The 24,221-nt window shown below is 45.6% G+C and overlaps 1 protein-coding gene across 2 annotated transcripts; it reads right to left on the bottom strand.

The window, feature by feature from the left end:
• Nucleotides 1–358: 358 nt before the first annotated feature.
• Nucleotides 359–18,869, bottom strand: Ncr2 (natural cytotoxicity triggering receptor 2). 2 transcript variants are annotated; one of them, XM_074082228.1, is made up of 6 exons: nucleotides 18,499–18,869; nucleotides 18,005–18,346; nucleotides 5,846–5,951; nucleotides 5,643–5,753; nucleotides 5,030–5,130; nucleotides 359–3,168 (listed from the first exon to the last, which is right to left on the bottom strand). In XM_074082228.1, exons 1-5 carry the CDS (start codon nucleotides 18,548–18,550, stop codon nucleotides 5,031–5,033), a joined length of 711 nt encoding a protein of 236 aa, XP_073938329.1. In that variant the 5' UTR covers nucleotides 18,551–18,869; the 3' UTR covers nucleotides 359–3,168; nucleotide 5,030. The 2 variants fall into 2 exon arrangements, with proteins under 2 accessions (XP_073938329.1, XP_073938330.1); XM_074082229.1 differs by lacking the exon at nucleotides 359–3,168 and having other exon boundaries at nucleotides 4,809–5,130.
• Nucleotides 18,870–24,221: the final 5,352 nt, after the last annotated feature.

The following is a 24,221-nucleotide window of genomic DNA, read 5'->3' on the forward strand; positions in this document are numbered from 1 at the left end:
GTGCAGTGCAGTGGTACAAGAGGGGTACTACCCACCATGTGAGCTTTTGGACTGAGGGAGGAGGGGATGAAGAATTATGATCTGCAGGAAATGGGCCTGATTCATCAGGATCTCCAGCAGCTCTGAGAAGAAAGAATTCGAAAGGACGCTGGGGTAAATGGTCTCTCTAGAAAGAGGTGAGGGGGAGGGGGAACCCAGCTTCCTCTCCCTGCCTTAAGGAAGTGGGGAGCTGAGACAGGGAGGAAACTGTGGTCAACTCAACTGTGGCCCCAGTCTTTCGCTTCATCTCCTCCCCCATTTCCTTGGCCCTGGTTTTATCCATCTCCCCTTTAGGGGTGGGCTGAAGACAGTTGATGCCGTTAAAGGCACTGGGACCTAAATCCCATTGGACCTCGAATCCAGATCTAAGTAGTGGGTCCTCAGCATTTCCATCTTGGGAGGTTTTGTGAACATAGGAGAGGTGGGAGGGGAGAGAGGAGGCTGAGATTTAGAGAAGATGCCAGGTCAGAGATGAGAGCAAAGAGGGTGGGAGGAGATGGGATCCTCAGATGGGGGAGGAGGGAGGGCAATTGGAGGGGAAGGGACTGACTGGAAGTGAGGGAGGAGAGAGGAGTACCCAGCCCAAGAAGTCCCACTGTCTCACTTGTTGGTTGAAAAAAAGGTAAAGAAAGTAATAATTTTTTTATTAACATTTATGCATAATTTACCGAAAAAGAGAGAAAATATGGCATGGGGGTGCAATTTTAGATGCAGCTGTTGCAGCAGTCTGCTGACCAATGCCAAGTTCAGGGCTAACTGAGAAGTGGGCTGGGAGTGGGCTAGGTTTTGGGAAGGCTGCATTGGCTGTCATCTGACTGCTGGAACCCCTGAGTGGGCTGCTCATTCAGGCTGCCCAGAGGGCAAGGCGGGGCTGGAATCCTGCTGGGGGCTGGCTGGGAAGGGGGTGCATTTTTCTAACTGGCAGGTCCAGAGAGGTGTCTTTCCACAGGGACAGGTCATCTGTCCAATTTCCACAGAGCAGCAGGATGTGCCTGAAGTAGGCTTTATCACTGGAGTCAGGGTCCAGCTGCGACTCGTGCTCTTTATTTTTAACTCGCTGCATTTTTTATGTGGAAGTATTTTAAAATAAATTACAGATACCCTGACATGTATTTCTTAAATAATTCATCATGCATCTCTCTAAAAACAGAGCTTGCTACATAGCAAACTAATATTATCACACCCAACACAAGTGAAAAATCCTTTCTCAATAGACTTCATGCTCCATCTATACTCACATTTCCAGATAAGTTCAGCACTTTAGCCATGAACAGAAGAGTGGTCTGTCTGAGAAACTGGCTGTCCCCAGGCTTCCCTGCCTTGGGCCTGACATGGAGCCTGGGCCCCAAAAGGAGCCAGGAAGGAAGGTGAGAACTGGAAAGAGAAGGTGGGGACTAGGGAAAGACCCTGGGCTCTGGATGCCCAAACTGTCCCTGGATACCAGGGTGCTACCAGACAGACCCTTGAGGCTGAGTGGAGAAAGGATGGGGCCTCAACTCCACCCTGGGACCATGTGCCCTCTCTGTTGAGCTCAGGTGGGGCCATGGCACTAACTAATGTGACTTCACAGCAAAGTGACTCATCCTTGCCGGGCTCCTTCTCCGCTATCTGATGCACACTTATGTCCCTCTTTCACTGCCTCTTCTCTACCTCTAGTTCCCTCAGATTGTCCTGGAATCTTCCCCTGGGCCCCTCCACCCACAGATTCACAGCTGTGTTCATGGGCTGACTCCTTTTGAAGAGGACAAGATCACTGGTGGGGGCAGGCCAAGGAACTGAGAGGCCAGGGACTTGGAAAGTTGTGTGAGTCCACATGGGCCCAAGGTCACCAAGGATTATGGCAGGAGCAGTGAGAGTGACAGGGAACCAAGAGTCAAGACCCACAAGGATGAGAGGAATGCCCAGGTTGTGTAGGATCTGCAAGGGTGACCAAGGGTCCATAATGATGCCATGGTCTGATGGCAGAAGTCACCCTATGAGGGTTGTGTGTGGAGGACTAGAAGGCAGGAAGGGGCAACTAGGAACACAGAGGACAGCAACCTTACCCTCAGGCCTGAGGTGAAGGAGGTCAAAATGTCACCACTGGAGAGGACTGCAGGCAACAACAGTCCTCATGGGAACTCATCTTAGCAAGAACGAGAGGTGCTGTGTAAAGAAACTGGGAGAACAGTGGGTTGTGCTGATGGCTGCACACTTGAGAGGTTAGCAGAGGGTGAGGCTTGTGGATTTGGGGAGACTGCAAATGGGGCTCCTTCATGAATTTATAAGGTCTTACTGAGATGTGGTTCTGGGTGATGAGGGAAGACCAGGGTGTCCCAGCTATTCCTGACCAGAATCACCAATTCTGGAGGGATCGAGGCACAAAGAGGTTGGTCTGGGGTCTCAGTGCCTACCCTGACATTTGGGAGTGGGAGGGAGCCAGGAGGCTTTACAGGAGAGGGTGTGACCCATGGTGGTGGGTCTCCCGATGGGGTGTTTTGATGGTAAATCTGCTAAGAGGCTGTGGAGGAGCAAAGGGCCGTAAATGGGGATGAAGTATATACACCTGTCCTCGAGGACAGAGAGAGAGAGCTCCATAAACATGCTGAAGTTGCCAGGTGCCAGAGGCTCATGCCTGTGACCCTAGCTACTTGGGAGGTTGAGATGGGGAGAATCAAGGTTTGAGGACAGCCTGGGCAAATAGTTCTCCAGACTCCATCTCCAAAATAGCCAGAGCAAAATGGAGTGGAGTTGTGGCTTAAGTGGGAGAGTGTCTGATTCATAAGCATGAAGCCCTGAGTTCAGATCCCAGTCCCACCAGGAACAACAACAGTAAAAACCCAAAACATGCAGAATTCGGCTAACAATGGGCCTATTTCACAGACCAGAGAAAATGGGAGGGGTGAGGGGCATAAGAAGCAGGTCACTTTGACCTCAGAGCCCCAGCGCAGAGAGATGGGAGGCACAGGCGTCTCTGAGTGCAGTGCAGAGGTGGGCGCTGGACCACAGACAGCAGCTGCTGCAGGGTTGCATTGCAAATCAGCTGAGCTCCCAGAATCTGTGTCTGCAGGAGAGCAAGGGCAGGTCAACTGCCCACATCCTGTCACTCAGGGAGAACTTGAGGTGAGTCTCTGCTCAGGACACTAGAAACTGGAGAGAGAGACAGAGAGAGAAAAAAATAATGGGTGTCAAGTGAGAACAGACCCTGAGCAAGACCCCTTCCCTAGGCTGCCTTCAATTTTGCTCCAGCTTGTCCCTCATGAAGGACATCAGGAGAGTCCTTCAGGAGAAACTGAGCTGTCACGGATTGAAAAATGGAGCCATCTCCTGCCTGGTCGGTCTAGAACCCACAGCCCTGGATTACATGCTGAGCACCAGCGCTCCTCTTGCAGACAGACTGCCAAGAATCTACAGAAGTTTCCAGAAAGTTCTGAGGAAGGACTGGGTCAACAAAAGGAAGAACAAAAGACACAATATGCACATAGAGGAAACATGCTAAAAAGAAACATTCAGGTGAACAAAACGTGTAGTAGCATATTTTTTTTCTGGCACTGGGATTTGAACTCAGGGCCTACACCTTGAGCCACTATACCAGCCCTTTTTTGTGATGGGCTTTTTCAAGATAGGGTCTTGAGAACATTTGCCCTGGCTGGCTTTGAACCACAATCCTCCTGACCTCTACCGCCTGAGTAGCTAGGATCACAGGTGTGAGCCACCAGCGTCTGGTCCCATAAATTGTAAACATTGGAATAGAAGAATTGGAATGTAACCATGAGGACTTGTAGAAACAAAGAAAAATAGATGATGAACAACAGAAAAAAGATGACAAAGTTAGAGGGTCCATTGGGAAGGTCCAACAGGGTGACAGTGTCAGAAAGAGAAAACAGCCAGCTCAAGCAAAAAGCTAGTGGGACCCCATCTTAACAAACAAGCTGGGTGTGGTGGTATCATGTCTGTAATCCCAGCTACTTGGGAAGCCAAAGGTAGGAGGATTGTGGTCTGAGGCTGGTCCCTGGCAAAACACAGAGAACCTATTAAAAAACTAAAGCAAAAAAAAAAAAAAGGTCGGGGCATGGCTCAATTGGTAGAGTGCCTTGAGAGCTCTGAGTTCAAACCCCGGTACCACCATGAAAGAAAAAAAACAAAAGATCAGTCCTGTGGGAGTGAGTGCTTGTTCCATTGTGAGCTGGGGGAGGGGAGAATCTCCTGCTTAGCTTGTGCAGCACAAGGGAGGGGTCTCCTTTTTCTTGTGCTCACAGCTGTGTTGGCAGCAGCCAGGAGGGCAGGGGGTGCACAGAGAGGGATGACAGAGGGTGGTGGACTGGGCCCCACTAATGACCCTGGATGGGTTCACAGAAGCGGCTAGTTTGGATTGACCTCCTGCATCAGGTTAACAAGACCAACTGAGTCCAAGTCACTCATGCCAAGGTCCCATACCACCACCCCAAAAACTAAGTTCTCTGAGCTTAGGAATCGGGGTAGAGAAAGGAAGGAAATCCCCGAACAGAGCAGAGTTGGCTGGCACGATGAGGCTGTCCTCGGCTTCCACCTTCACAAGGAAAGTAACTTGGAGACAATCTGTCTGCATTTTGTTCCTTGTCTCTACCCTCTTTGGTCTTTTCCTGTTTGCCTCCCTGCCTGGGTTGCAGGGCTGAGCTCTGACCCTCTTCTTGTTATAAGGACTGCCTGGTTCATGAACCCTTCTTTGTTCAAATAAATTCTATTACGTGTGTTTTGTCTAAGTTTTTCTTTCCCTGGGGTACAGACGTGGGAAGTGGATGATCGTCACAGGCTCAGAGGCTTGGCTCCTATAGTTGGACTGCATTGGTCTAGCTGCAGACTGGGTGCAGAGAGACGGTGAGTGGTGGGTCTGGCAGGCAGGACTCCTCTGGAGTGAGAGGTGTACCAATGGCATTCGATTAAATTCTGGCTTTTTCTTTGCAGGAAATGCAGTGTTCAGAGGTCAGGGAGGAGCTCCTGGGAGCTAGGCTGGGGGAGACAGGTCACCCACCTCAGGTCCTGTGGCTCAGGTAGGTGCATTTAGGCCTGGGGCCTAGGCTGAGATAGGCGCTCAGGGTCCTGTCTGTGTAGTACGCATGGATCCTTAGGGTCCTGAGATGTGAGGAGGAGACCATGAAGTGAGTAGAATCCATTCTTGGGCTCTGATTCTCTCTCTCTCTCTTTCTTCCTCCCTCCCCCCCTCTTCCTTTTCCTCTCCCAACAAGCTCCTTCTCCAGAAATCCTACTCCTGGTCCAACCTGGCCCTGTTTCCAGGCTCTCGATTTCCACACATGTCCCCTGAGCTGGTGGCTCTTTTCCTTCTGTGTCTACCCTCCGTCCTTCAGATCGTAGGGTGAGAGGGAGGCCTGGGACAGTGGCTTTAGGTAGTCCCTGGACTTGGGCATTCCCAGAGTGGGAGAGATTTTCTGGCTGTGCAGGTGATGTGACTGAGGTGGCCTGTACGAGGAGGCCAGGTGGACGGACTCAGTGAGGCTTCCACTTGGACAGCCCTGTCAGTTACAATTTTCCCACTGGTTTCCTGGTGATTTCCCCAGGGATTCTCCATCCTCAGGCAGAAACAGTTCCCTGCTCTGTTAGTCCCTAGCTCAATCCACATCACTCACCAGAGGAACAGAGCTGACAGCCCAAGGCTCTTGATGACAAGGAGTCCACTGAGCACAGGGACCAGGGCAGTAGAGGCTGCAGGGCCAGAGAGAAGGGTAGAGTTCTGCAGTCTGGAGGCAGAGGGACAAGAAGGGGAGAAGACAGGGCTAGTGGCAATCCCTGGCACCAGGCATGTGTGGCTTGGGTTCCACCCTGAACTCACTTGGCAGGTGGAGCCCTAGAGGCCTCTCCAGTCTGGGGCACAGGGCTCTGTGGCTGTGAAGAGATCAGGTTGCGGGGAGACCAGGTTGTCCATGTGGAAGCCGAGGCTGCTGGGCAAGAGAAAGGACATTGACTAGTGGACAGGACAGTCCTCTTCTCCCACCAGCAGGAAAGACTGAGCACAGAACCTGGTGGTCCAGAGGGCAAAAGCAGTTTGTTGCTGGGGCTGGGGACTGGGCCATGATCTCCCTGGCTTAAGATCAGACAGACCTGTGGGTGCCTGGGTCTATCAGGTGCTAGCAGAGGTGCGTCTGAGCCAGGAGCACTGGAATAGCAGTCAGGGGGCCGGGCCTCCCACCTAATGTTTCCACCATTTGTGGAAGCACAAATGGCACAGGCCCTTTCACCTCTGCCTGCCACCAGCTTTCTTACACCTCTGGGCTGTCTGGGGACAGTGGCCCCTGGTGGGGATTCTGAAGGGCCATTTTCACACCCTGTCCCCCATGGTTCCGTTGCACAGGCCTGGGTACCCTGGAGCTTCCACAATTGGGAAGAGCTTTTCATGGCCCCTCTGGATTTTGAGATTTTTTTAGCTGCCTGTCCACCACCCCTACCTCTCAACTTCCCAGTAAGGCCCCAGATCTATCTGTGCTTGTAGCCCTTGGTAGAGGCTGCGGGAAGGTCGCCTCTGGCAAAGAGGTGGGAGCTATGGAGAATAAAAAGACATGGCTATTGCAGGTGGGTGGGGGGCAGAGGGAAAGAAAGTGGAGTCAGCACTAAGGGTGTGAGAGAAAGTGGGGACTCTCAGTGTCCTCAACTAGGTCTATATACTATGTAGGGTCCATGAGGGAGGAACCTTCCCCAAAAGCTGGGAGAAGGGTTGGGAGGGGCCTGGAGAGGAGGGTGCCTGACCCTGGACACCCACAGCCCAGGGACTGCCCTGAAGGTCTTCCCTGGAGACAGCTCCAGGCCAATGGACATGTGGACATCATCCTGTCCCATGGGGGCACTGTCCCATCTAGGACACGTACAGTGCTGGCCAGGAGCAACCCATGTGTCTACCTGGAGGAGATGTTTGGAGCACTCTGGGACTGTAGACCTGTGTTATTGAGTGTGTGATCTATGGGCTGTGCTGGTACAAGTTGTCTGTGACTCACACTTGAGGTAAGTATAAAAATTGGGAGGAGGGATTGGAAACTTTTATACAAATTTGATATTCCCTCAAGAGCCAAGCACGTGATTAGTAAACTTGTCTTATTGACCAGGGTGTAGACCAGCTTTGGGTGTTGTTCCACTGACAAGGAGAGTTAGATATGGAGCCAGTTGTGTGCTGGTAACAAACAGTACACACGATATTGCGTGTGATACTGTAAGGGAAGTTGATAGCTATCTCTCCAAAGCATGTAAATGTCTGAAAAAAAATGCATCTATTCTTTTTGGGAGGCTGAGATGGGGAGGATCACAATTTGACAGAAGTTCATGAGAAGACCCCACCTCCAAAAAAATGAATTAAAAAAAATTATTTTCACATCCTTATTTCCTTCCTTCCTTCCTTCCTTCCTTCCTTCCTTCCTTCCTTCCTTCCTTCCTTCCTTCCTCCCTCCCTTCTTTCCTTCCTTCCTCCCTTCTTTCCTTCCTCCCCACCTCATCTTTTTCTCTCTCTCTCCTTTCTCTTTCTTTCTCTCTCTCTCTCTTTCTCCCCTCCCCCTCTAGCTTTCTTTAGTACTGGAGACTGAACTCAGGGCCTCCCAAGCTCTACACTTGAGCCAAGCTTGTTTTTTTCATATAGAGTATCACATTGCTACCTGGGCCAGCCTTGGACCTCGATCCTTCTACCTCTGCCTCCCAGGTAGCTGGGACTTCAGGCATGAACCACCATGCCCAGCTTGTTTCTGCCATAGGGTCTCCCTAACTTTTGATTAGGTTGGCCTACATCTTTGATCTATCTCCCCCTCCTAGGTAGCTGGGATTAAAAGTGTATACTACTGACACTTGGCCTACCACTTCAGTTTTAATCAAATCTTTTTTTTTAGATTAAAGTATAACACCATTAGCTAATTTTGAATAGTGATTGGTTAATTAGAATTCCAACAAACAGTAAAACAAAAGTCATTGAACTTTGTGTCAAGAAAAGACACATCTTTCAAAGTGGTATAGAGTTGATTCCAAAGACAATTTTCATTCTGAAATTATTTTAAGAGTTTATATGAGTTTTATTTGAAAATAGAATCCCTCATTGTGATAGTGGAATAATGGATCCCAAAATGTCCACTCCTTAATCCTAGGAACCTGTGACTATGCCTCCTCATGTGGCAAAAGGGACTTTTCAGATGTGATTAAGGTTAATGACCTTGACTTAGAAATATTATCTTGGCTCATCTGGGTGAACTCAGTGGAATCACAGGAGACTCAAAAGCAGAGAATGTTTCCTAGTTATGGCCAGAGACTGATGCAAAATGAGAGGGACCTCAGTTATGGTTGATAGCTTGGGTGAGGGAGGAAAGGGGCCATCGACCATGAAACACTGTGGCCTCTAGAAGCTGGGACAGCCTTTGGTTTACAACCACCAACCACCACCTGAAGAATACTGAATTCTGACAAGGACCTGAATAAGCAGGAAAGGGACTTTCCCCTAGAGCCTCCAGCAAGCAATACGCCTGCCCACACCTTGATCTGAAAACAGCGAGACCCTCTGGCTTCTGCTCTACAGACTATAAGACAATCTATTTGTGTCATTTTAAGCCACTGGATTTATGATAATTCGTAATGGCAGCAATAAAAAACTACCATACTCATATAGTGTGAGTTTTGTATTTATAATTAGTGGGGAAGTATTAATCCCAGTGAGTTATTTGTTGAGCTATACACACTAATGAAGCAATGACACCATAAAAAAGTAGCACTTACAAAAAAAATTTACAAACGCAAGGTTAAAACAAGCTACTTCTTTGATTAAAAACAGAGAAGAGGGCTGGAGGTGTGGCTCAAGCAGTATGCTGCCTGCCTAGCAAGTACAAAGCCCTGAGTTCAAACCCCAGGACTGCTAAAAAACCAAAACAGAAACAAAAAACAAAAATGAAACAAAAAAACAAATAAAAAGAAGAGTTTTGGGTTAGAAGGTTCTGAAAAGTCATAAGTATTTTACATATAATCTCTCATGTGCTGAGGGCTTCCTGTGAAGTAATACTTCATATTGCAAAGATGAAAAAAATCCATTTACAGGGCAAAGCACTTGCTTAGAATTCAAGAGACCCTGGGTTTGATCCCTATCACCAAAAATAAAATAAAACTCCACCCACAATTGCCAAAACATTCTTGGAAAACTACAACAGAAATTGCTTCACAATATTGGGTTAATAAATAAATATTGGGCAAAGAAGGGAGCTGAAATATCATTTCCAGTGACAAGCTAGGGGGACAAACTTAGGAATTAGCTACTGATGTGGAAGACCACCTTGTAAAACAAATACTATTAGCAAAGTACTTTTCATGGCACCTTGAAGGATGCAAGGATGCACAGATGCTGCTAGCACAGCTGTTCTTCTGCTCTGTGCAATTTGAACACAATGATATGAATGCATTCTTCTGTATCTTTCAACTTCAGTGCCAGAGCCACAACTAGCTCTGAACTACATACAGCTATGCAGGATTTATCATGGAAATGTGGTAGGGGTCAAAAGTTATGTAGGAGTGCCTGATGGTCACAGGTACTACGACAGACAAATCTGCACAAGTCTCAGGCTAGGTCATAAATCAATGTATTGCTTCTTTCATTAGGAAAGTCCTGTTGTGAAAAAAACATCAGCTGTACACAACAGTGCGGCCACTGATGTGGTTGAAATTGTGGATTGTATCAGGTGAATGTGTTAAAGTTGGAGTCATCCTCTTCCTTATGGGGTAATATGGGTGGTCCAAAGGTACCTGTTATTGCATGTCGAGTCACAAGGGGAGAAGTTCTGTTGTGAACATCTGAGCAATGGAAAAATCTCCTACTGTCTCTGTAGAGAAGTAACCAGTTCAGTCCTAATGTTTTTTAGACTTGTGAATTGCACAATCACATTTGTGTATATTGTAGCTTTGATTTTAAGATTTCCATGCAAGGAAGAAATGCAACATGTTTTTTAATGGTGAATAAATTCTTAGTGTATAAGTAAAAGTTAAAAGTTTGGAAGAAGAGTTTCAATGCATTCTTATGACATGGTCTTAATTAAGTAACAATTATTGACAAAATAGGTTTTGGTCTTGATATTACATATCTGTAGAAGTATTTTTATAATCCTTAATAATTTGATAGGATGTTCTAAAATTTGTTTTCTTTCAAAATATGAGGAATGATCATGAAGGTTCCATGCTCTTTCCAAAAAGAAAGGGCTACAAGACTAATGGTCACGCTCTTAAGAATCAGATTTTGGCAAAACTTTGACCCCTCCACACCTCCAGCCTGCGCAGAGAATCTCTACTTCACGTTAAACGGAGAAACCAGGAGGGCCCCCAGGCCGCCAGACACCCGCGCCCAGATGGCCTGGGAAGACGCGGACAAGGTGAGCTTCGCGGTACCGCGGTTCTCCCACAGACAACCCTGGACCAGAGCAGCATAGCCCCCTGGACAGACCGACCCCCACCCGGGGAAAAAAGAGAAACTGAGTAATAAGCAATAAGAACAATAAAGACACGTAGCAAAGAGGGTGGGGCGCACTGAGCGTTTAGGTCATCCAAACAAAAAATCAATAAAGAAATCCAAGATCTAAAATATACAATACATCAAATGGACCTAGTTGATGTCTACAGAACATTTCATCCAACCTCTACACAATATACATTCTTTTCAGCAGCCCATGGAACCTTCTCCAAAATAGATCATATCCTAGGGCACAAAGCAAGCCTCAGCAAATATAAGAAAACAGAAATTATACCATGCATACTATCTTATCACAATGCAGTAAAAGTAGAACTCAACAACAAAAGTAAAGACAAAACACATGCAAACAGCTGGAAACTAAATAACTCATTACTTAATGAACAATGGATCATCGATGAAATAAAAGAGGAAATTAAAAAGTTCCTAGAAGTCAATGAAAATGAAAACACAACCTACCAGAACCTATGGGACACAGCAAAGGCAGTCCTGAGAGGAAAGTTTATAGTCATGAGTGCATATATTAAAAAGACTGAAAGATCCCAAATCAGTGACCTAATGATACATCTCAAACTCCTAGAAAAACAAGAACAAGCAAATCCCAAAACAAATAGGAGAGAAATAATAAAAATAAGAGCTGAAATCAATGAAATAGAAATGAAAAAAAAAACATACAAAGAATTAATGAAACAAAAAGTTGGTTCTTTGAAAAAATAAACAAGATTGACAGACCCCTGGCAAACCTGACTAAAATGAGGAGAGAAAAAGCCCAAATTAGTAGAATCAGGAATGCAAAAGGGGAGATAACAACAAACACCATGGAAGTCCAGGAAATCATCAGAGACTACTTCAAGAACCTATATTCAAAAAATATACGATGGAGAAATAGCAGCCTCTTCAACAAAAACTGCTGGGAAAACTGGTTAGCAGTCTGCAAAAAACTGAAACTAGATCCATGTATATCACCCTATACCAAGATTAACTCAAAATGGATCAAGGATCTTAATATCAGACCCCAAACTCTTAAGTTGATACAAGAAAGAGTAGGAAATACTCTGGAGTTAGTAGGTATAGGTAAGAACTTTCTCAATGAAACCCCAGCAGCACAGCAACTAAGAGATAGCATAGATAAATGGGACCTCATAAAACTAAAAAGCTTCTGTTCATCAAAAGAAATGGTCTCTAAACTGAAGAGAACACCCACAGAGTGGGAGAAAATATTTGCCAATTATACATCAGACAAAGGACTGATAACCAGAATATACAGGGAACTTAAAAAACTAAATTCTCCCAAAACTAATGAACCAATAAAGAAATGGGCAAGTGAACTAAACAGAACTTTCTCAAAAGAAGAAATTCAAATGGCCAGAAAACACATGAAAAAATGCTCACCATCTCTAGCAATAAAGGAAATGCAAATTAAAACCACGCTAAGGTTCCACCTCACCCCTGTTAGAATAGCCATCATCAGCAACACCACCAACAACAGGTGTTGGCGAGGATGCGGGGAAAAAGGAACCCTCTTACACTGTTGGTGGGAATGTAGACTAGTACAACCACTCTGGAAAAAAATTTGGAGGCTACTTAAAAAGCTGGACATCGATCTACCATTTGATCCAGCAATACCACTCTTGGGGATATACCCAAAAGACTGTTACTCCAGAGGCACCTGCACATCCATGTTTATTGCGGCACTATTCACAATAGCCAAGTTATGGAAACAGCCAAGATGCCCCACCACTGACAAATGGATTAAGAAAATGTGGTATCTATACACAATGGAATTTTATGCAGCCATGAAGAAGAACGAAATGTTACCATTTGCTGGTAAATGGATGGAATTGGAGAACATCATTCTGAGTGAGGTTAGCCTGGCCCAAAAGACCAAAAATCATATGTTCTCCCTCATATGTGGACATTAGATCAAGGGCAAACACAACAAGGGGATTGGACTATGAGCACATGATAAAAGCGAGAGCACACAAGGGAGGGGTGAGGATAGGTAAGACACCTAAAAAACTAGCTAGCATTTGTTGCCCTTAATGCAGAGAAACTAAAGCAGATACCTTAAAGCAACTGAGGCCAATAGGAAAAGGGGACCAGGAACTAGAGAAAAGGTTAGATCAAAAAGAATTAACCTAGAAGGTAACACCCACGCACAGGAAATCAATGTGAGTCAACTCCCTGTATAGCTATCCTTATCTCAACCAGCAAAAACCCTTGTTCCTTCCTATTATTGCTTATACTCTCTCTACAACAAAATTAGAGATAAGGGCAAAATAGTTTCTGCTGGGTATTGAGGGGGGGAGCGGGAGGGGGTGGAGTGGGTGGTAAGGGAGGGGGTGGGGGCAGGGGGGAGAAATGAACCAAGCCTTGTATGCACATATGAATAATAAAAGAAAAATGAAAAAAAAAAAAAGAACCTATATTCAAATAAATTCAAAAAATCTTAAAGAAATGGACAGATTTCTAGATACATATGATCATCCAAAACTGAACCAAGAGGAAATTAATCACCTGAATAGATGTATAACACAAAATGAAATTGAAGCAGCAATCAAGAGTCTCCCCAAAAAGAAAAGTCCAGGACCTGATGGATTCTCTGCTGAATTCTATCAGACCTTTAAAGAAAAACTGATACCAACCCTCCTGAAACTGTTCCATGAAATAGAAAGGGAAGGAAAACTGCCTAACACATTTTATGAAGCCAGTATTACACTTATCCCAAAACCAGGCAAAGACACCTCCAAAAAGGAGAACTATAGGCCAATCTCCTTAATGAACATTGATGCAAAAATCCTCAACAAAATAATGGCAAACCGAATTCAGCAACACATCAAAAAGATTATTCACCACGACCAAGTAGGCTTTATCCCAGGAATGCAGGGGTGGTTCAATATATGAAAATCAATAAACTTAATAAACCACATTAACAGAAGCAAAGACAAAAACCACTTGATCATCTCAATAGATGCAGAAAAAGCCTTTGATAAGATCCAAAACCATTTCATGATAAAAGCTCTAAGAAAACTAGGAATAGAAGGAAAGTACCTCAACATTATAAAAGCTATATATGACAAACCTACAGCCAGCATTATATTTAATAGAGAAAAACTGAAACCATTCCCTCTAAAATCAGGAACGAGACAAGGATGCCCACTATTTCCGCTCCTATTCAACACAGTACTGGAATTCCTAGCCAGAGCAATTAGCCAAGAAGAAGGAATAAAAGGATACAAATAGGTAAAGAAACTGTCAAAATATCCCTATTTGCAGATGACATGATCCTATACCTTAAAGACCCAAAAAACTCTACTCAGAAGCTCCTAGACACCATCAATAGCTATAGCAAGGTAGCAGGATATAAAATCAACATAGAAAAATCATTAGCATTTCAATATACTAATAACGAACAAACTGAGAAAGAATATATGAAAACAATTCCATTTACAATAGCCTCAAAAAAAATCAAATACCTAGGTGTAAACCTAACAAAAGATGTGAATGACCTCTACAAGGAAAACTATACACTTCTGAAGAAAGAGATTGAGGAAGACTATAGAAAGTGGAGAGATCTCCCATGCTCATGGATCGGTAGAATCAACATAGTAAAAATGTCTATACTCCCTAAAGTAATATACATGTTTAATGCAATTCCCATCAAAATTCCAATGACATTCGTTAAAGAGATTGAAAAATCTACCGTTAAATTTATATGGAAACACAAGAGGCCACGAATAGCCAAGGCAATACTCAGTCAAAAGAACAATGCTGGAGGTATCACAATACCTGACTTCAAACTATATTACAAAGCAATAACAATAAAAACAGCATGGTACTGGCACAAAAACAGACATGAAGACCAGTGGAACAGAATAGAGGACCCAGATATGAAGCCACACAACTATAACCAACTTGTCTTTGACAAAGAGCTAAAAATATACGATGGAAAAATAGCAGCCTTTTCAACAAAAACTGCTGGGAAAACTGGTTAGCAGTCTGCAAAAAACTGAAACTAGATCCATGTATATCACCCTATACCAAGATTAACTCAAAATGGATCAAGGATCTTAATATCAGACCCCAAACTCTAAAGTTGATATAGGAAAGAGTAGGAAATACTCTGGAGTTAGTAGATATAGGTAAGAACTTTCTCAACGAAACCCCAGCAGCACAGCAACTAAGAGACAGCATAGATAAATGGGACCTCATAAAACTAAAAAGCTTCTGTTCATCAAAAGAAATGGTCTCTAAACTGAAGAGGACACCCACAGAGTGGGAGAAAATATTTGCCAGCTACACATCAGACAAAGGACTGATAACCAGAATATATAGGGAACTTAAAAAACTAAATTCTCCCAAAACTAATGAACCAATAAAGAAATGGGCAAGTGAACTAAACAGAACTTTCTCAAAAGAAGAAATCCAAATGGCCAAAAAACACATGAAAAAATGCTCACCATCTCTAGCAATAAAGGAAATGCAAATTAAAACCACGCTAAGATTCCACCTCACCCCTGTTAGAATAGCCATCATTAGCACACCACTAACAACAGGTGTTGGCGAGGATGCGGGGAAAAAGGAACCCTCTTACACTGTTGGTGGGAATGTAAACTACTACAACCACTCTGGAAAAAAATTTGGAGGCTACTTAAAAAGCTAAACATTGATCTACCATTTGATCCAGCAATACCACTCTTGGGGATATACCCAAAAGACTGTGACACAGGTTACTCCAGAGGCACCTGCACACCCATGTTTATTGCGGCACTATTCACAATAGCCAAGTTATGGAAACAGCCAAGATGCTCCACCACTGACGAATGGATTAAGAAAATGTGGTATCTATACACAATGGAATTTTATGCAGCCATGAAGAAGAACGAAATGTTACCATTTGCTGGTAAATGGATGGAATTGGAGAACATCATTCTGAGTGAGGTTAGCTTGGCCCAAAAGACCAAAAATCATATGTTCTCCCTCATATATGTACATTGGATCAAGGGCAAACACAACAAGGGGATTGGACTTTGAGCACATGATAAAAGTGAGAGCACACAAGGGAGAGGTGAGGATAGGTAAGACACCTAAAAAATTAGCTAGCATTTGTTGCCCTCAATGCAGAGAAACTAAAGCAGATACCTTAAAAGCAACTGAGGCCAATAGGAAAAGGGGACCAGGAACTAGAGAAAAGGTTAAATCAAGAAGAATTAACCTAGAAGGTAACACATATGCATAGGAAATCAATATGAGTCAACTCCCTGTATAGCTATCCTTATCTCAACCAGCAAAAACCCTTGGTCCTTCCTATTATTGCTTATACTCTCTCTTCAACAAAATTAGAGATAAGGGCAAAATAGTTTCTGCCAGGTATTGAGGGGGTGGGGGGGAGAAGGAGGGGGTGGAGTGGGTGGTAAGGGAGGGGGTAGGAGCAGGGGGGAGAAATGACCCAAGCATTGTATGGACACATGAATAATAAAACAATAAAAACAATATGAGGAATGAGGCTGGTGGAGTAGCTCAAGTGGTAGAGTGGCTGCGTAGCAAGCATAAGGTCCTGAGTTCAAACCCCAGTACCACCAAAAAACCAAAACACCAAAATAAAAAGATAAATGTATGGGAAGTTCAGAGACCAGAATTCATTTAAATTTAACTGACTCTATAAGCTAAATTTTTTGAAACTGAGTACTGATGAAGAATCAAAGACACATTTTGAAGATAGAGCATCACTTGCTTCAGTTGGTAAAAGTTAAAAATAAAAATATTGAGCTTGCTGAAATTGCTTTAACATTCCTTTGACTTCTATACCATACCTGAGTGGGACCAGTTTTCTACTGTGAATGTTATCAAAATAAGGGAGGAACCCAATTTCTTTACACTTTATTTCCTAAGAATTATGGTGTCAGTAGTCGTTCTTCGATTAGGCAAAATTAACAAGTAAGAAGAGCATCTATTTGACTCATTAAGATCTTTTTTTTTTTTTTTTGGCAGTACTGGGGTTTGAACTCAGGGCCCTGTGCTTGCTAAGCAGATGCTCTACCACTTGAGCCATTCTGCCAGCCCACATTAAGATCTTTATATAAGATTTTAATGCTTGTTCAGTGTACATATTGGCATTTCTTATGTAGAGTTGCTATTTCACTTCTAACATTTTGTTTCATTATGACTAAGAAACAACAGAACGCGGAGTTTAATGTTAAGCTACAGTATCAATCGCCTTTCTGCACAGGGTGTATTATTTTCTAAAATTTAATAATTTCCCTGTATCATATTTGTTCTGATTGTATATGTGGAGATGCAATTTTATGCCTGTCAAATCTAATAAATATTTTTGGCTTATATTTTTTTCGGAGGTAAAAGCATAGTTTGTTAAGAACAGCAAAGTTTATTAGAGTAGAAAGGCACCTTTGATTACCTCAGAAAGAGATCAAGAATGACCACAACTTATATTTTATAGATTTGGCTTTTTTCCTCTCATTTAATTTTTATTTGATTTTATTTTGTTTGAAAAGGGGTCTCACTAGCTGATCTAAAACTCCTAGACTCAAGCAATCTTCCTGCCTTAGCATCTCAAGCACCTAAGTGTGAGCCACTAATGCCCAGATTTCTCACTTTATTTGTCAAGAATTTTCTTCTTACTATGTTTTATTAAAAATTAGTCATTAATTGATGGTAGACTTTTTTTTTTTGTGGTCCTGGAGATCAGACCAGGGCCTTGCAAATGCTAGACAAGTGCCTTCAACCACTGAACTACACCCTCAGCGTGGACTGTAGACTTTTTAAAAAATGTCCTCTACTTTGAGAAGCTCTGCCTATACTAGACACTGGCAGACAGTCTCTGTAAAAATGGCCAGAGAGTAAATATCATGGTCTATGTGGGTCACACATCTCTGCTATCGTTTCATGGAAAGAGCCATAGGCAATGTGTAAATGAGTGGATATGACTATGTTCCAATAAAACTTTATTTGCAGGCACTGACATGTGAATTTCCTAGTTTTCTTGCCACAAAACATGCTTTTTCTTATGGCTTTTCTCCAACCATCAAAATCATTTTTAGTTTTTGGGCTATGGTTTGCTGACTCTGGTCTGGATTGTGAGGGATGGACACACCTCAACTAGGTAACCTACATGCTCACACAGCCATGGCTCCTCGTGATGGAGGCTGTTTTGCAATCAGTGGGCACACGTTTACGTGTGTATTATGTGCCAAGGAGACTGGGCAATCTTGGGATCACCTGTGACAGGCTCAAATACGCTTGGACTGGTCAGCATGCTGCATTAATCTGCCTGAGCATCTCTGAGGAAGCTACTGGCTACAGGCTTGTAAACCATGCAGACAGACAGGGTAAGAGGGCTGTGTGTGCACATAGCCAAGACCCCAGGCTCCTGTTCCCGTTAGCCCTCCCAGAAGACTAGGACAGGGGAGAAGCTGGCTTCTATGACCAGGAAATCAGGCGTGATGGAGGCACCCAAACAGAGTGAAGAGTGAAGAGTATGCCTTGAGGGCTGGGGAAGGGGCTTACCTGAAGACACTGAAAGATAGAGTTTGACAGACTTGAAGACCGAGTTGCTAGAAGTGTGGTACATGGCACACCAGTAGTGTCCAGAGTCCTCTTCCTTCAGATTTTCCATGGTGACAATGAAGAAGCCGGCACTAGGATTGTCCCAGATGGAGAACCGAGAGGCCTGAACCAGGGTCCAGGGAGTGGGGCTGGTAACTAACATGGTGCACAGAGAAACCGACGTCTCCCGACACCAGCTCTTTCTCTGGTAGGTCACACTCTTGGGTGAGTACTGGCATCTCACAGACAGTGTCTGCCCTGCCACCTTTTGAAATTTTTGTGCCTTTGAGTCTGCCCAGGAACCTGGAGAATAAGGCCACAGGTCAGGGCCAAATGCACAACTTGCCCCACAGTTGTGCCTCTGGCTACAGTACCTCCTGTTCCCCACCCCCGCTGTCCCAACAGTCCCCATTTACACCATGTCCTCTTCTCCTTGGGCTTTTCTTCCCCCTCACCTGAGAGCAGCAGCGGCAGCAGCAGGGTTGAAAGTGGCACCCTCCAGGCCATGTGGCTCTTTTCCTGTGTGTTGGTGGGAGAAGAAGCTGGGCCGGGAGCTAGGGCAGATTTTGTGCCCTCTTCCAGCTCCTCTGTGCAAGAACAAACTGGAAAGGCCAAGGCCTGAATTAGGGAAGAGGGAGAGCGTGTAGGACAGATTCTGTGGACCTCCAGCTACCAGCATGAATCTGGGGTTGGAGGGCTCAGCCCTGCCCAGTGCAGCTCCCAGGCCTCTTCTCTTTGCCCAGCTGCTCCTCCCTACTGTGACCTGCCCCCTGGGGGAGGAGCTGAGAAGACCAGGAGGAAACTATGGTCAAGTGCGGCCTCCTTCATCACCCTCTGCCCCCTCACCCCATGCACTTTCTTTTCGTTGCTGGGCTTGCCCACCTTTCTGCCTTTCCAGGGAAAAGCAGGCTGAAGGTGGGCCCAGGGATACTTGCAGGTCTGACCACCAGTCCCAAGTCCCTTTGGTCCTAGAAGTGATCAGAGATTTCATGCCCAAGCTGCCTGGTGGGTCAGAGCTATGATTCCACCCTGGGAGGTTTTGTGGGTGCTGGGGGTGGGGGAAGAGGAGGTGGAGATTCAATTCCCTGGCACAGGTGAGGAGTTGGGAGGGAGTGCTGGGGGTGGGGTGGGGAGTGGTGGTCCTCAGAGGGGTCGGTGAGAGGGGAGGAGTCAAAGGCTGGGAGAGAGGAGAGTGCAGGCACCTGGACTCAGTCTCACCTCTGCATCCTTAACTCTGCCTCCTGTGGACGCTGGCGACATAGCTGGAACAGATGAAAGCCTCCAGCTTCTCTTTCATTAGTGAATATCAGCACTTTGAAGATTTAATTGAAAACAAAAAATGTGATTTACATAAAAAGAGAGGTGTATTATCTGTGTATTACGACCGGTGGAAAGGCTGTGTGTAATTCCAGCTGCATTCACAGACGCTCTCCCAACCCAGTGTCTGTCTAGGGAGCAGTGTATGCAGAGCTCAGGACCGAGATGGGCACTGGAACCTATCATGGCCACATGACTCTAAGTTCACTGCTTGCTGTCCTGGACTCTTGCAATGCCCTTCTCCTTACAGGAGTGATGGAGACTGGGGAGAAAGAAGAAAGGGACAGATAAAAGGAAGCCACACAGGGCTATCAGATGCCAGTGCTCCAGAGACCTAGGTGGGAAAGCCTACGGGGCTGTGGAGGTGGGAGACAGCCTAGGGCACAAGGCCAGCACATGCCACACAGTTCAGTCAACAAAGAGACTGAACTCATGCTCAAGTCACACTCTTGAAGTCCCTGGATAGGTTCATGAGGAGAGATACTGCTTTTTTTTCTTTTTTTGTGATCCTGGGGACAGAATGCAGGGCCTTGTGGATGCAAAGCAAGTGCTCTACCACTGAGCTACACCCAAGCCCTGTTTTACTTTTTTATAGAGGGGGAACTGAGGCTCAGATTCTGTCAGTGATCTTCTTTAAGTGACCCAATGAGTTGGTAGTGTCACCAGAACAGAGTCCCCCTGACTTTCGCCAAAGCCTCTCAGCACAGGTTGGCTGAGGTCCTACTCCAGTTGAGACAGGAAAGAGAGGTGTGGCCCAGGCCACTGAATGGCACATACTGGCAGAGCTGAGTTCAACTCCCTCTCCCTGTACCTGGTCACTCACCAGATCAGGGTAGAGGGTACCCCACTCAGGGGAAGAATATTGTAAGGGGGCTGATTGGCACAGAGGCCTGTCATTGAGTGAATGTCAGCAACTCTTTTCTGCCACTGATTCCCTAACTCTGGCCACTGCTGACTGCTGGGAAGGGAGGCAAGCTCCCTCAGGCAACAGAAGCCATAGCCATTGACCTTGGGTCTCTGCTGCTTGGGGTGGGCTCTGCATTGTTCTCTACTGTGTCAGAGTGGGATCCACTCCCCTGGGGATAGCGAGCTCTGAAAGGCTGCGGACTACCCATCTCTCACTGTGGCCTCCCCTGGTGTGAGTGGGGAGAGCACCCCTACATAGACTTGGGGCCTCAGGCACTCCTGGTGAGGACTGTGCTGGAACTATTTGGATCCTGGGTCTCCTCCAGCATCCAGGGCCTGGAGCTGGGGGAGAGAGGAGCCTAGGCTTAGGCTTAAACTCCCATCTGGGGTGAGGCTGGCTCTACTCCCAGGGGCTTACAACAGCCGCCAGTCACAAGCTGAATTTTTGCAGCAGGTGCTGGACAGGTAGCTGGGGTGGGACTTGGGGATCCTTCAGAAGTATCCTCAAGAGACAGAGGCAAGGAACCACTATCAGCACAGCTCAGCCAGAAGACCAGTGGGAGGGCAGGGGGTCCTGGGGGTCAAACCCTATACCTGCCCTCTGAGAAGGCCCCTCAGGGTAGCAACAGGTGCTTACATTGCTTTTGCTGAAAAGCATCAACTCCTTACTTGGGTCCATGAATTAACCAAAAGCTTGCCATCCCTGCTTCCGTTATGCATCTGTCTTCTTTGCTCTGAGTCTCTCTCTTACAATCTGGTTGGGTTCCTGGAAAGGACAGGACTGACGGACAATACCTTTACGACAAGGGACCAAAACCCAAGGAAAGGAATAACAGAGCCTCACAGGACAGATCACTCCTAATGAGGACAATTACCTATAATGACGAGGCTGCACCCTGGAGCAGGAGCAATCATCCCATGGGGACCCAATTGCACTCCTCAAGTGCTGACAGCACTAACAGCTTCTCTGGGACCTCAGTTCTAACAGAATCAGAATTGAGATAATAATCAACCAGGCCACACTTTTCATGGGACTGTTTAGTAACTGTGCAAAACTTGTACCCTTTGCCCCAAACCCTTCTCTATTTAAAACCTCAAGGTCATGTCCGTACCCTGAAGTTGAGCTGAAGTGCTTACTTTGTCTTTTCCCATGGCATGACCTTCATCACTACTCACCTCTTTATTTGGAGTTGGGCCTCCTGGCCTAGAACTCTGGCTACAACTTTCCATTCACTGCTCTGTACCCTAACCGGACCTAGAAGGAGCTAGGAGTGCTGAAGACAAGCAGCTCCCCATCTCCACTCTGCCTCCCCTCCCTTTGTTCTTTTTCATCCTCCCAGGTCAGGCTGATCCAACCCACACCCTTATCTGTGTGTCTGCCTCCTAACTGGTTCCCCACCTTCAGCTCCCATCTCCACGGGGGCTCCTTTAGCGGGCTGCTGGCCAAACCTACGGGGCCTGTCCTTTTACAGGGTCAAGGCCTGGCCCAGTGTGGTGCCCCATCTCTGCCACCTCCAGCACCGATGGGCCTGTGCAAAACAAGAGACAACACACGGTCTAGAAAAGGCAGGGGGGTGTGATTTCCCCCAGTGCTTAGATTTTAATGGGAGAAAGGCAGGGGGAGAAAGGATTGATGTGGCCCTTGGGATCAGTGGCATTTCTCTCTTCCCACCTCCAGTTTTTGTAAATGACTGAAAAAATTTATTTTTAGCTGGGTCCTGGTGGCTCACGCCTGTAATCCTAGCTACTCAGGAGGCAGAGATCAGGAGATTTGTAGTTTGAAGTCAGCCCGGGCAAATGATTCTTGAGACCCTATCTTGAAAACCCATCACAAAAAAAAAAAAAAAAAAAGGCTGATGGAGTGGCTCAAGGCGTAGGCCCTGAATTCAAACCTCCCCCCTTACCAAAAGAAAAAGTTTACTTTTTATTTTGTTTAAGACAGAGTCTCATAGGTAGCCCAGGCTGCCCCTGAACTCACAATTCTCCTGCCTTAACCATTTTTTTGGATGGGCTTGGGGTTTGAACTTAGGGCTATATACTTGTAAAGCAGGGGTTCTACACCTCCAGTCCATTTTCTCTGGTTATTTTGGGGATGGGGGGGTCTCATGACCTATTTGCTCAGGCTGGCCTCGAATCATGATCCTCCCAGTTTCAGCCTCCCAAGTAGCTAGGATTATGGCATGAGTGATGGGCACCCAGCCCTGCTGGATTACAAGCAAGCACCACACATCCAGCTTTGTCTTTCTTTTTTATCATTTGTATATTTTTGGCGGTATTGGGGTTGGAACTCAGGGCCTTGTGCTTGTTAGGCAGGTGGTCTACTGCTTGAGCCATGCCTCCAGCCCTATTTTATTTTATTTTTTATCATCTAGTTAAATTTAATGGTTGCTGGCAATGTACAGTATAATCTCACTTACATAAAGTAAACTGAACCCAAAACTATACACATTAAAGGAGAATGGTGGAGGGGGCGAATTCAAGTATGATATAATTGATATAGTGTAAGAACGTCTGTAAATGCTATAATGTACCCCCACCCAGCACAACAAAACTACACATAAACCTACAAAGACACACAGAAATTGTCTGGAATATTGTGCGTCAAACCACTAATGAGTGACTTTTTGGGAAAAGACTATGACTAGTGCTGGGGAAGAATACGGAAACTTATTCATTTATTTTTCCAGCTTTTACTAAGGTCTAGTTGGCAAATAAAATTGTACGTATTTATGATATACAACATGGCCTCTGACCTGAACCTGGGTGTCCAGCAGCCTTCAGATCCTGTGTTTTCTAGGACCTGAGGAAGGGAGGAGGACCCTCTCATTGCTGTTCTGGTACCCAAGGAGGGGGCTGCCTCCAGGCACCCATCCTGGGGACTCCAGGGCAGCCCATGCCGGTGTGGGTAAGGTCATCTCAAGCCAATGTTGCCAGAGCCGTTAGGCGCACCTACAAGTCACACTCACTTGAGTCTGTCTCAGTGCTGTCACCTGCAAGCTGCAGGGAGACATAGCACCTGTCTCTGAAGGTCACTGTGAGGACTGCATGTGGTTCTGGGTGCAAAAGCTTGGCACTTTAAGTAGATATGAGCTATTAATATTAAATAAAAGATTATAGCTTCTCACTAAAGTCTTTCTTTCTGTGTAAAATATCTATGCTGTATAGATCTATTAAGAGAGTTATTTGTCCTCTTTTAAGAGTGTTTATTTGTCCTTATAGGGGTCTTATCATTTTAAAAGTAAAACTGGGTAGAAAGAGAGGCCTGGGCTACACAGGCAGACCCTGTCTCAGAAAACCCAAGGGTTGAGGATTAGCTCAGTGGTAAAGTGCTTGCCTAGTGTGCACAAGGCCCTGGATCTGACCCCCAGGACTACATGGGGGGTGGAGGGGGGGAAGAGGCAAAGGTCATACTATTTCCTTGGTTTCTGAAAATGTCCCCACAGTGGAGCAGGTGGGGTCAGTCTCTAGTGGTGTGTCTAACACACATACAGACCCTGAGTTCAAATTTATTTTATTTTTGCCATGCTGGGGATTGAACCCAGAGCGTCCAGCATGGATGTCTTATGTCCATGGATGTCTTACGTCCAGGGCGTAAGACAGTGTGTTCTACCACTGAGCTACAACACCCAGTTCCAGAAACAAAACAAAACAAAGCAAAACAAGTGTGACAGCAAGATGATTAAGTGTACCAGGTGTGCAGAACAAAGGGGAGCTCTCATCCAAAAACCAGTTTAAACCAAGCTGCAACCCACTTTTCACCACAAATACCCCTGATGTTAGAGCACTTGGCATAGCTCTTTTCGTGTGCCCACACTCCTGAGTGGCTGTCTACAATCCTGTCCTTTGCTTTCCTGACTTTTACCTCCATGAGTCCTAAAATTCAACTGGGGTTCGAGAGAGCTGAGGACTTCTCCCTTGGGGGACTTCCTTGGCCTACCTGCTCCCCACACAGGAA

Source organism: Castor canadensis, chromosome 8, assembly GCF_047511655.1.
Source record: "Castor canadensis chromosome 8, mCasCan1.hap1v2, whole genome shotgun sequence".
NCBI classification, from domain to species: domain Eukaryota; kingdom Metazoa; phylum Chordata; class Mammalia; order Rodentia; family Castoridae; genus Castor; species Castor canadensis.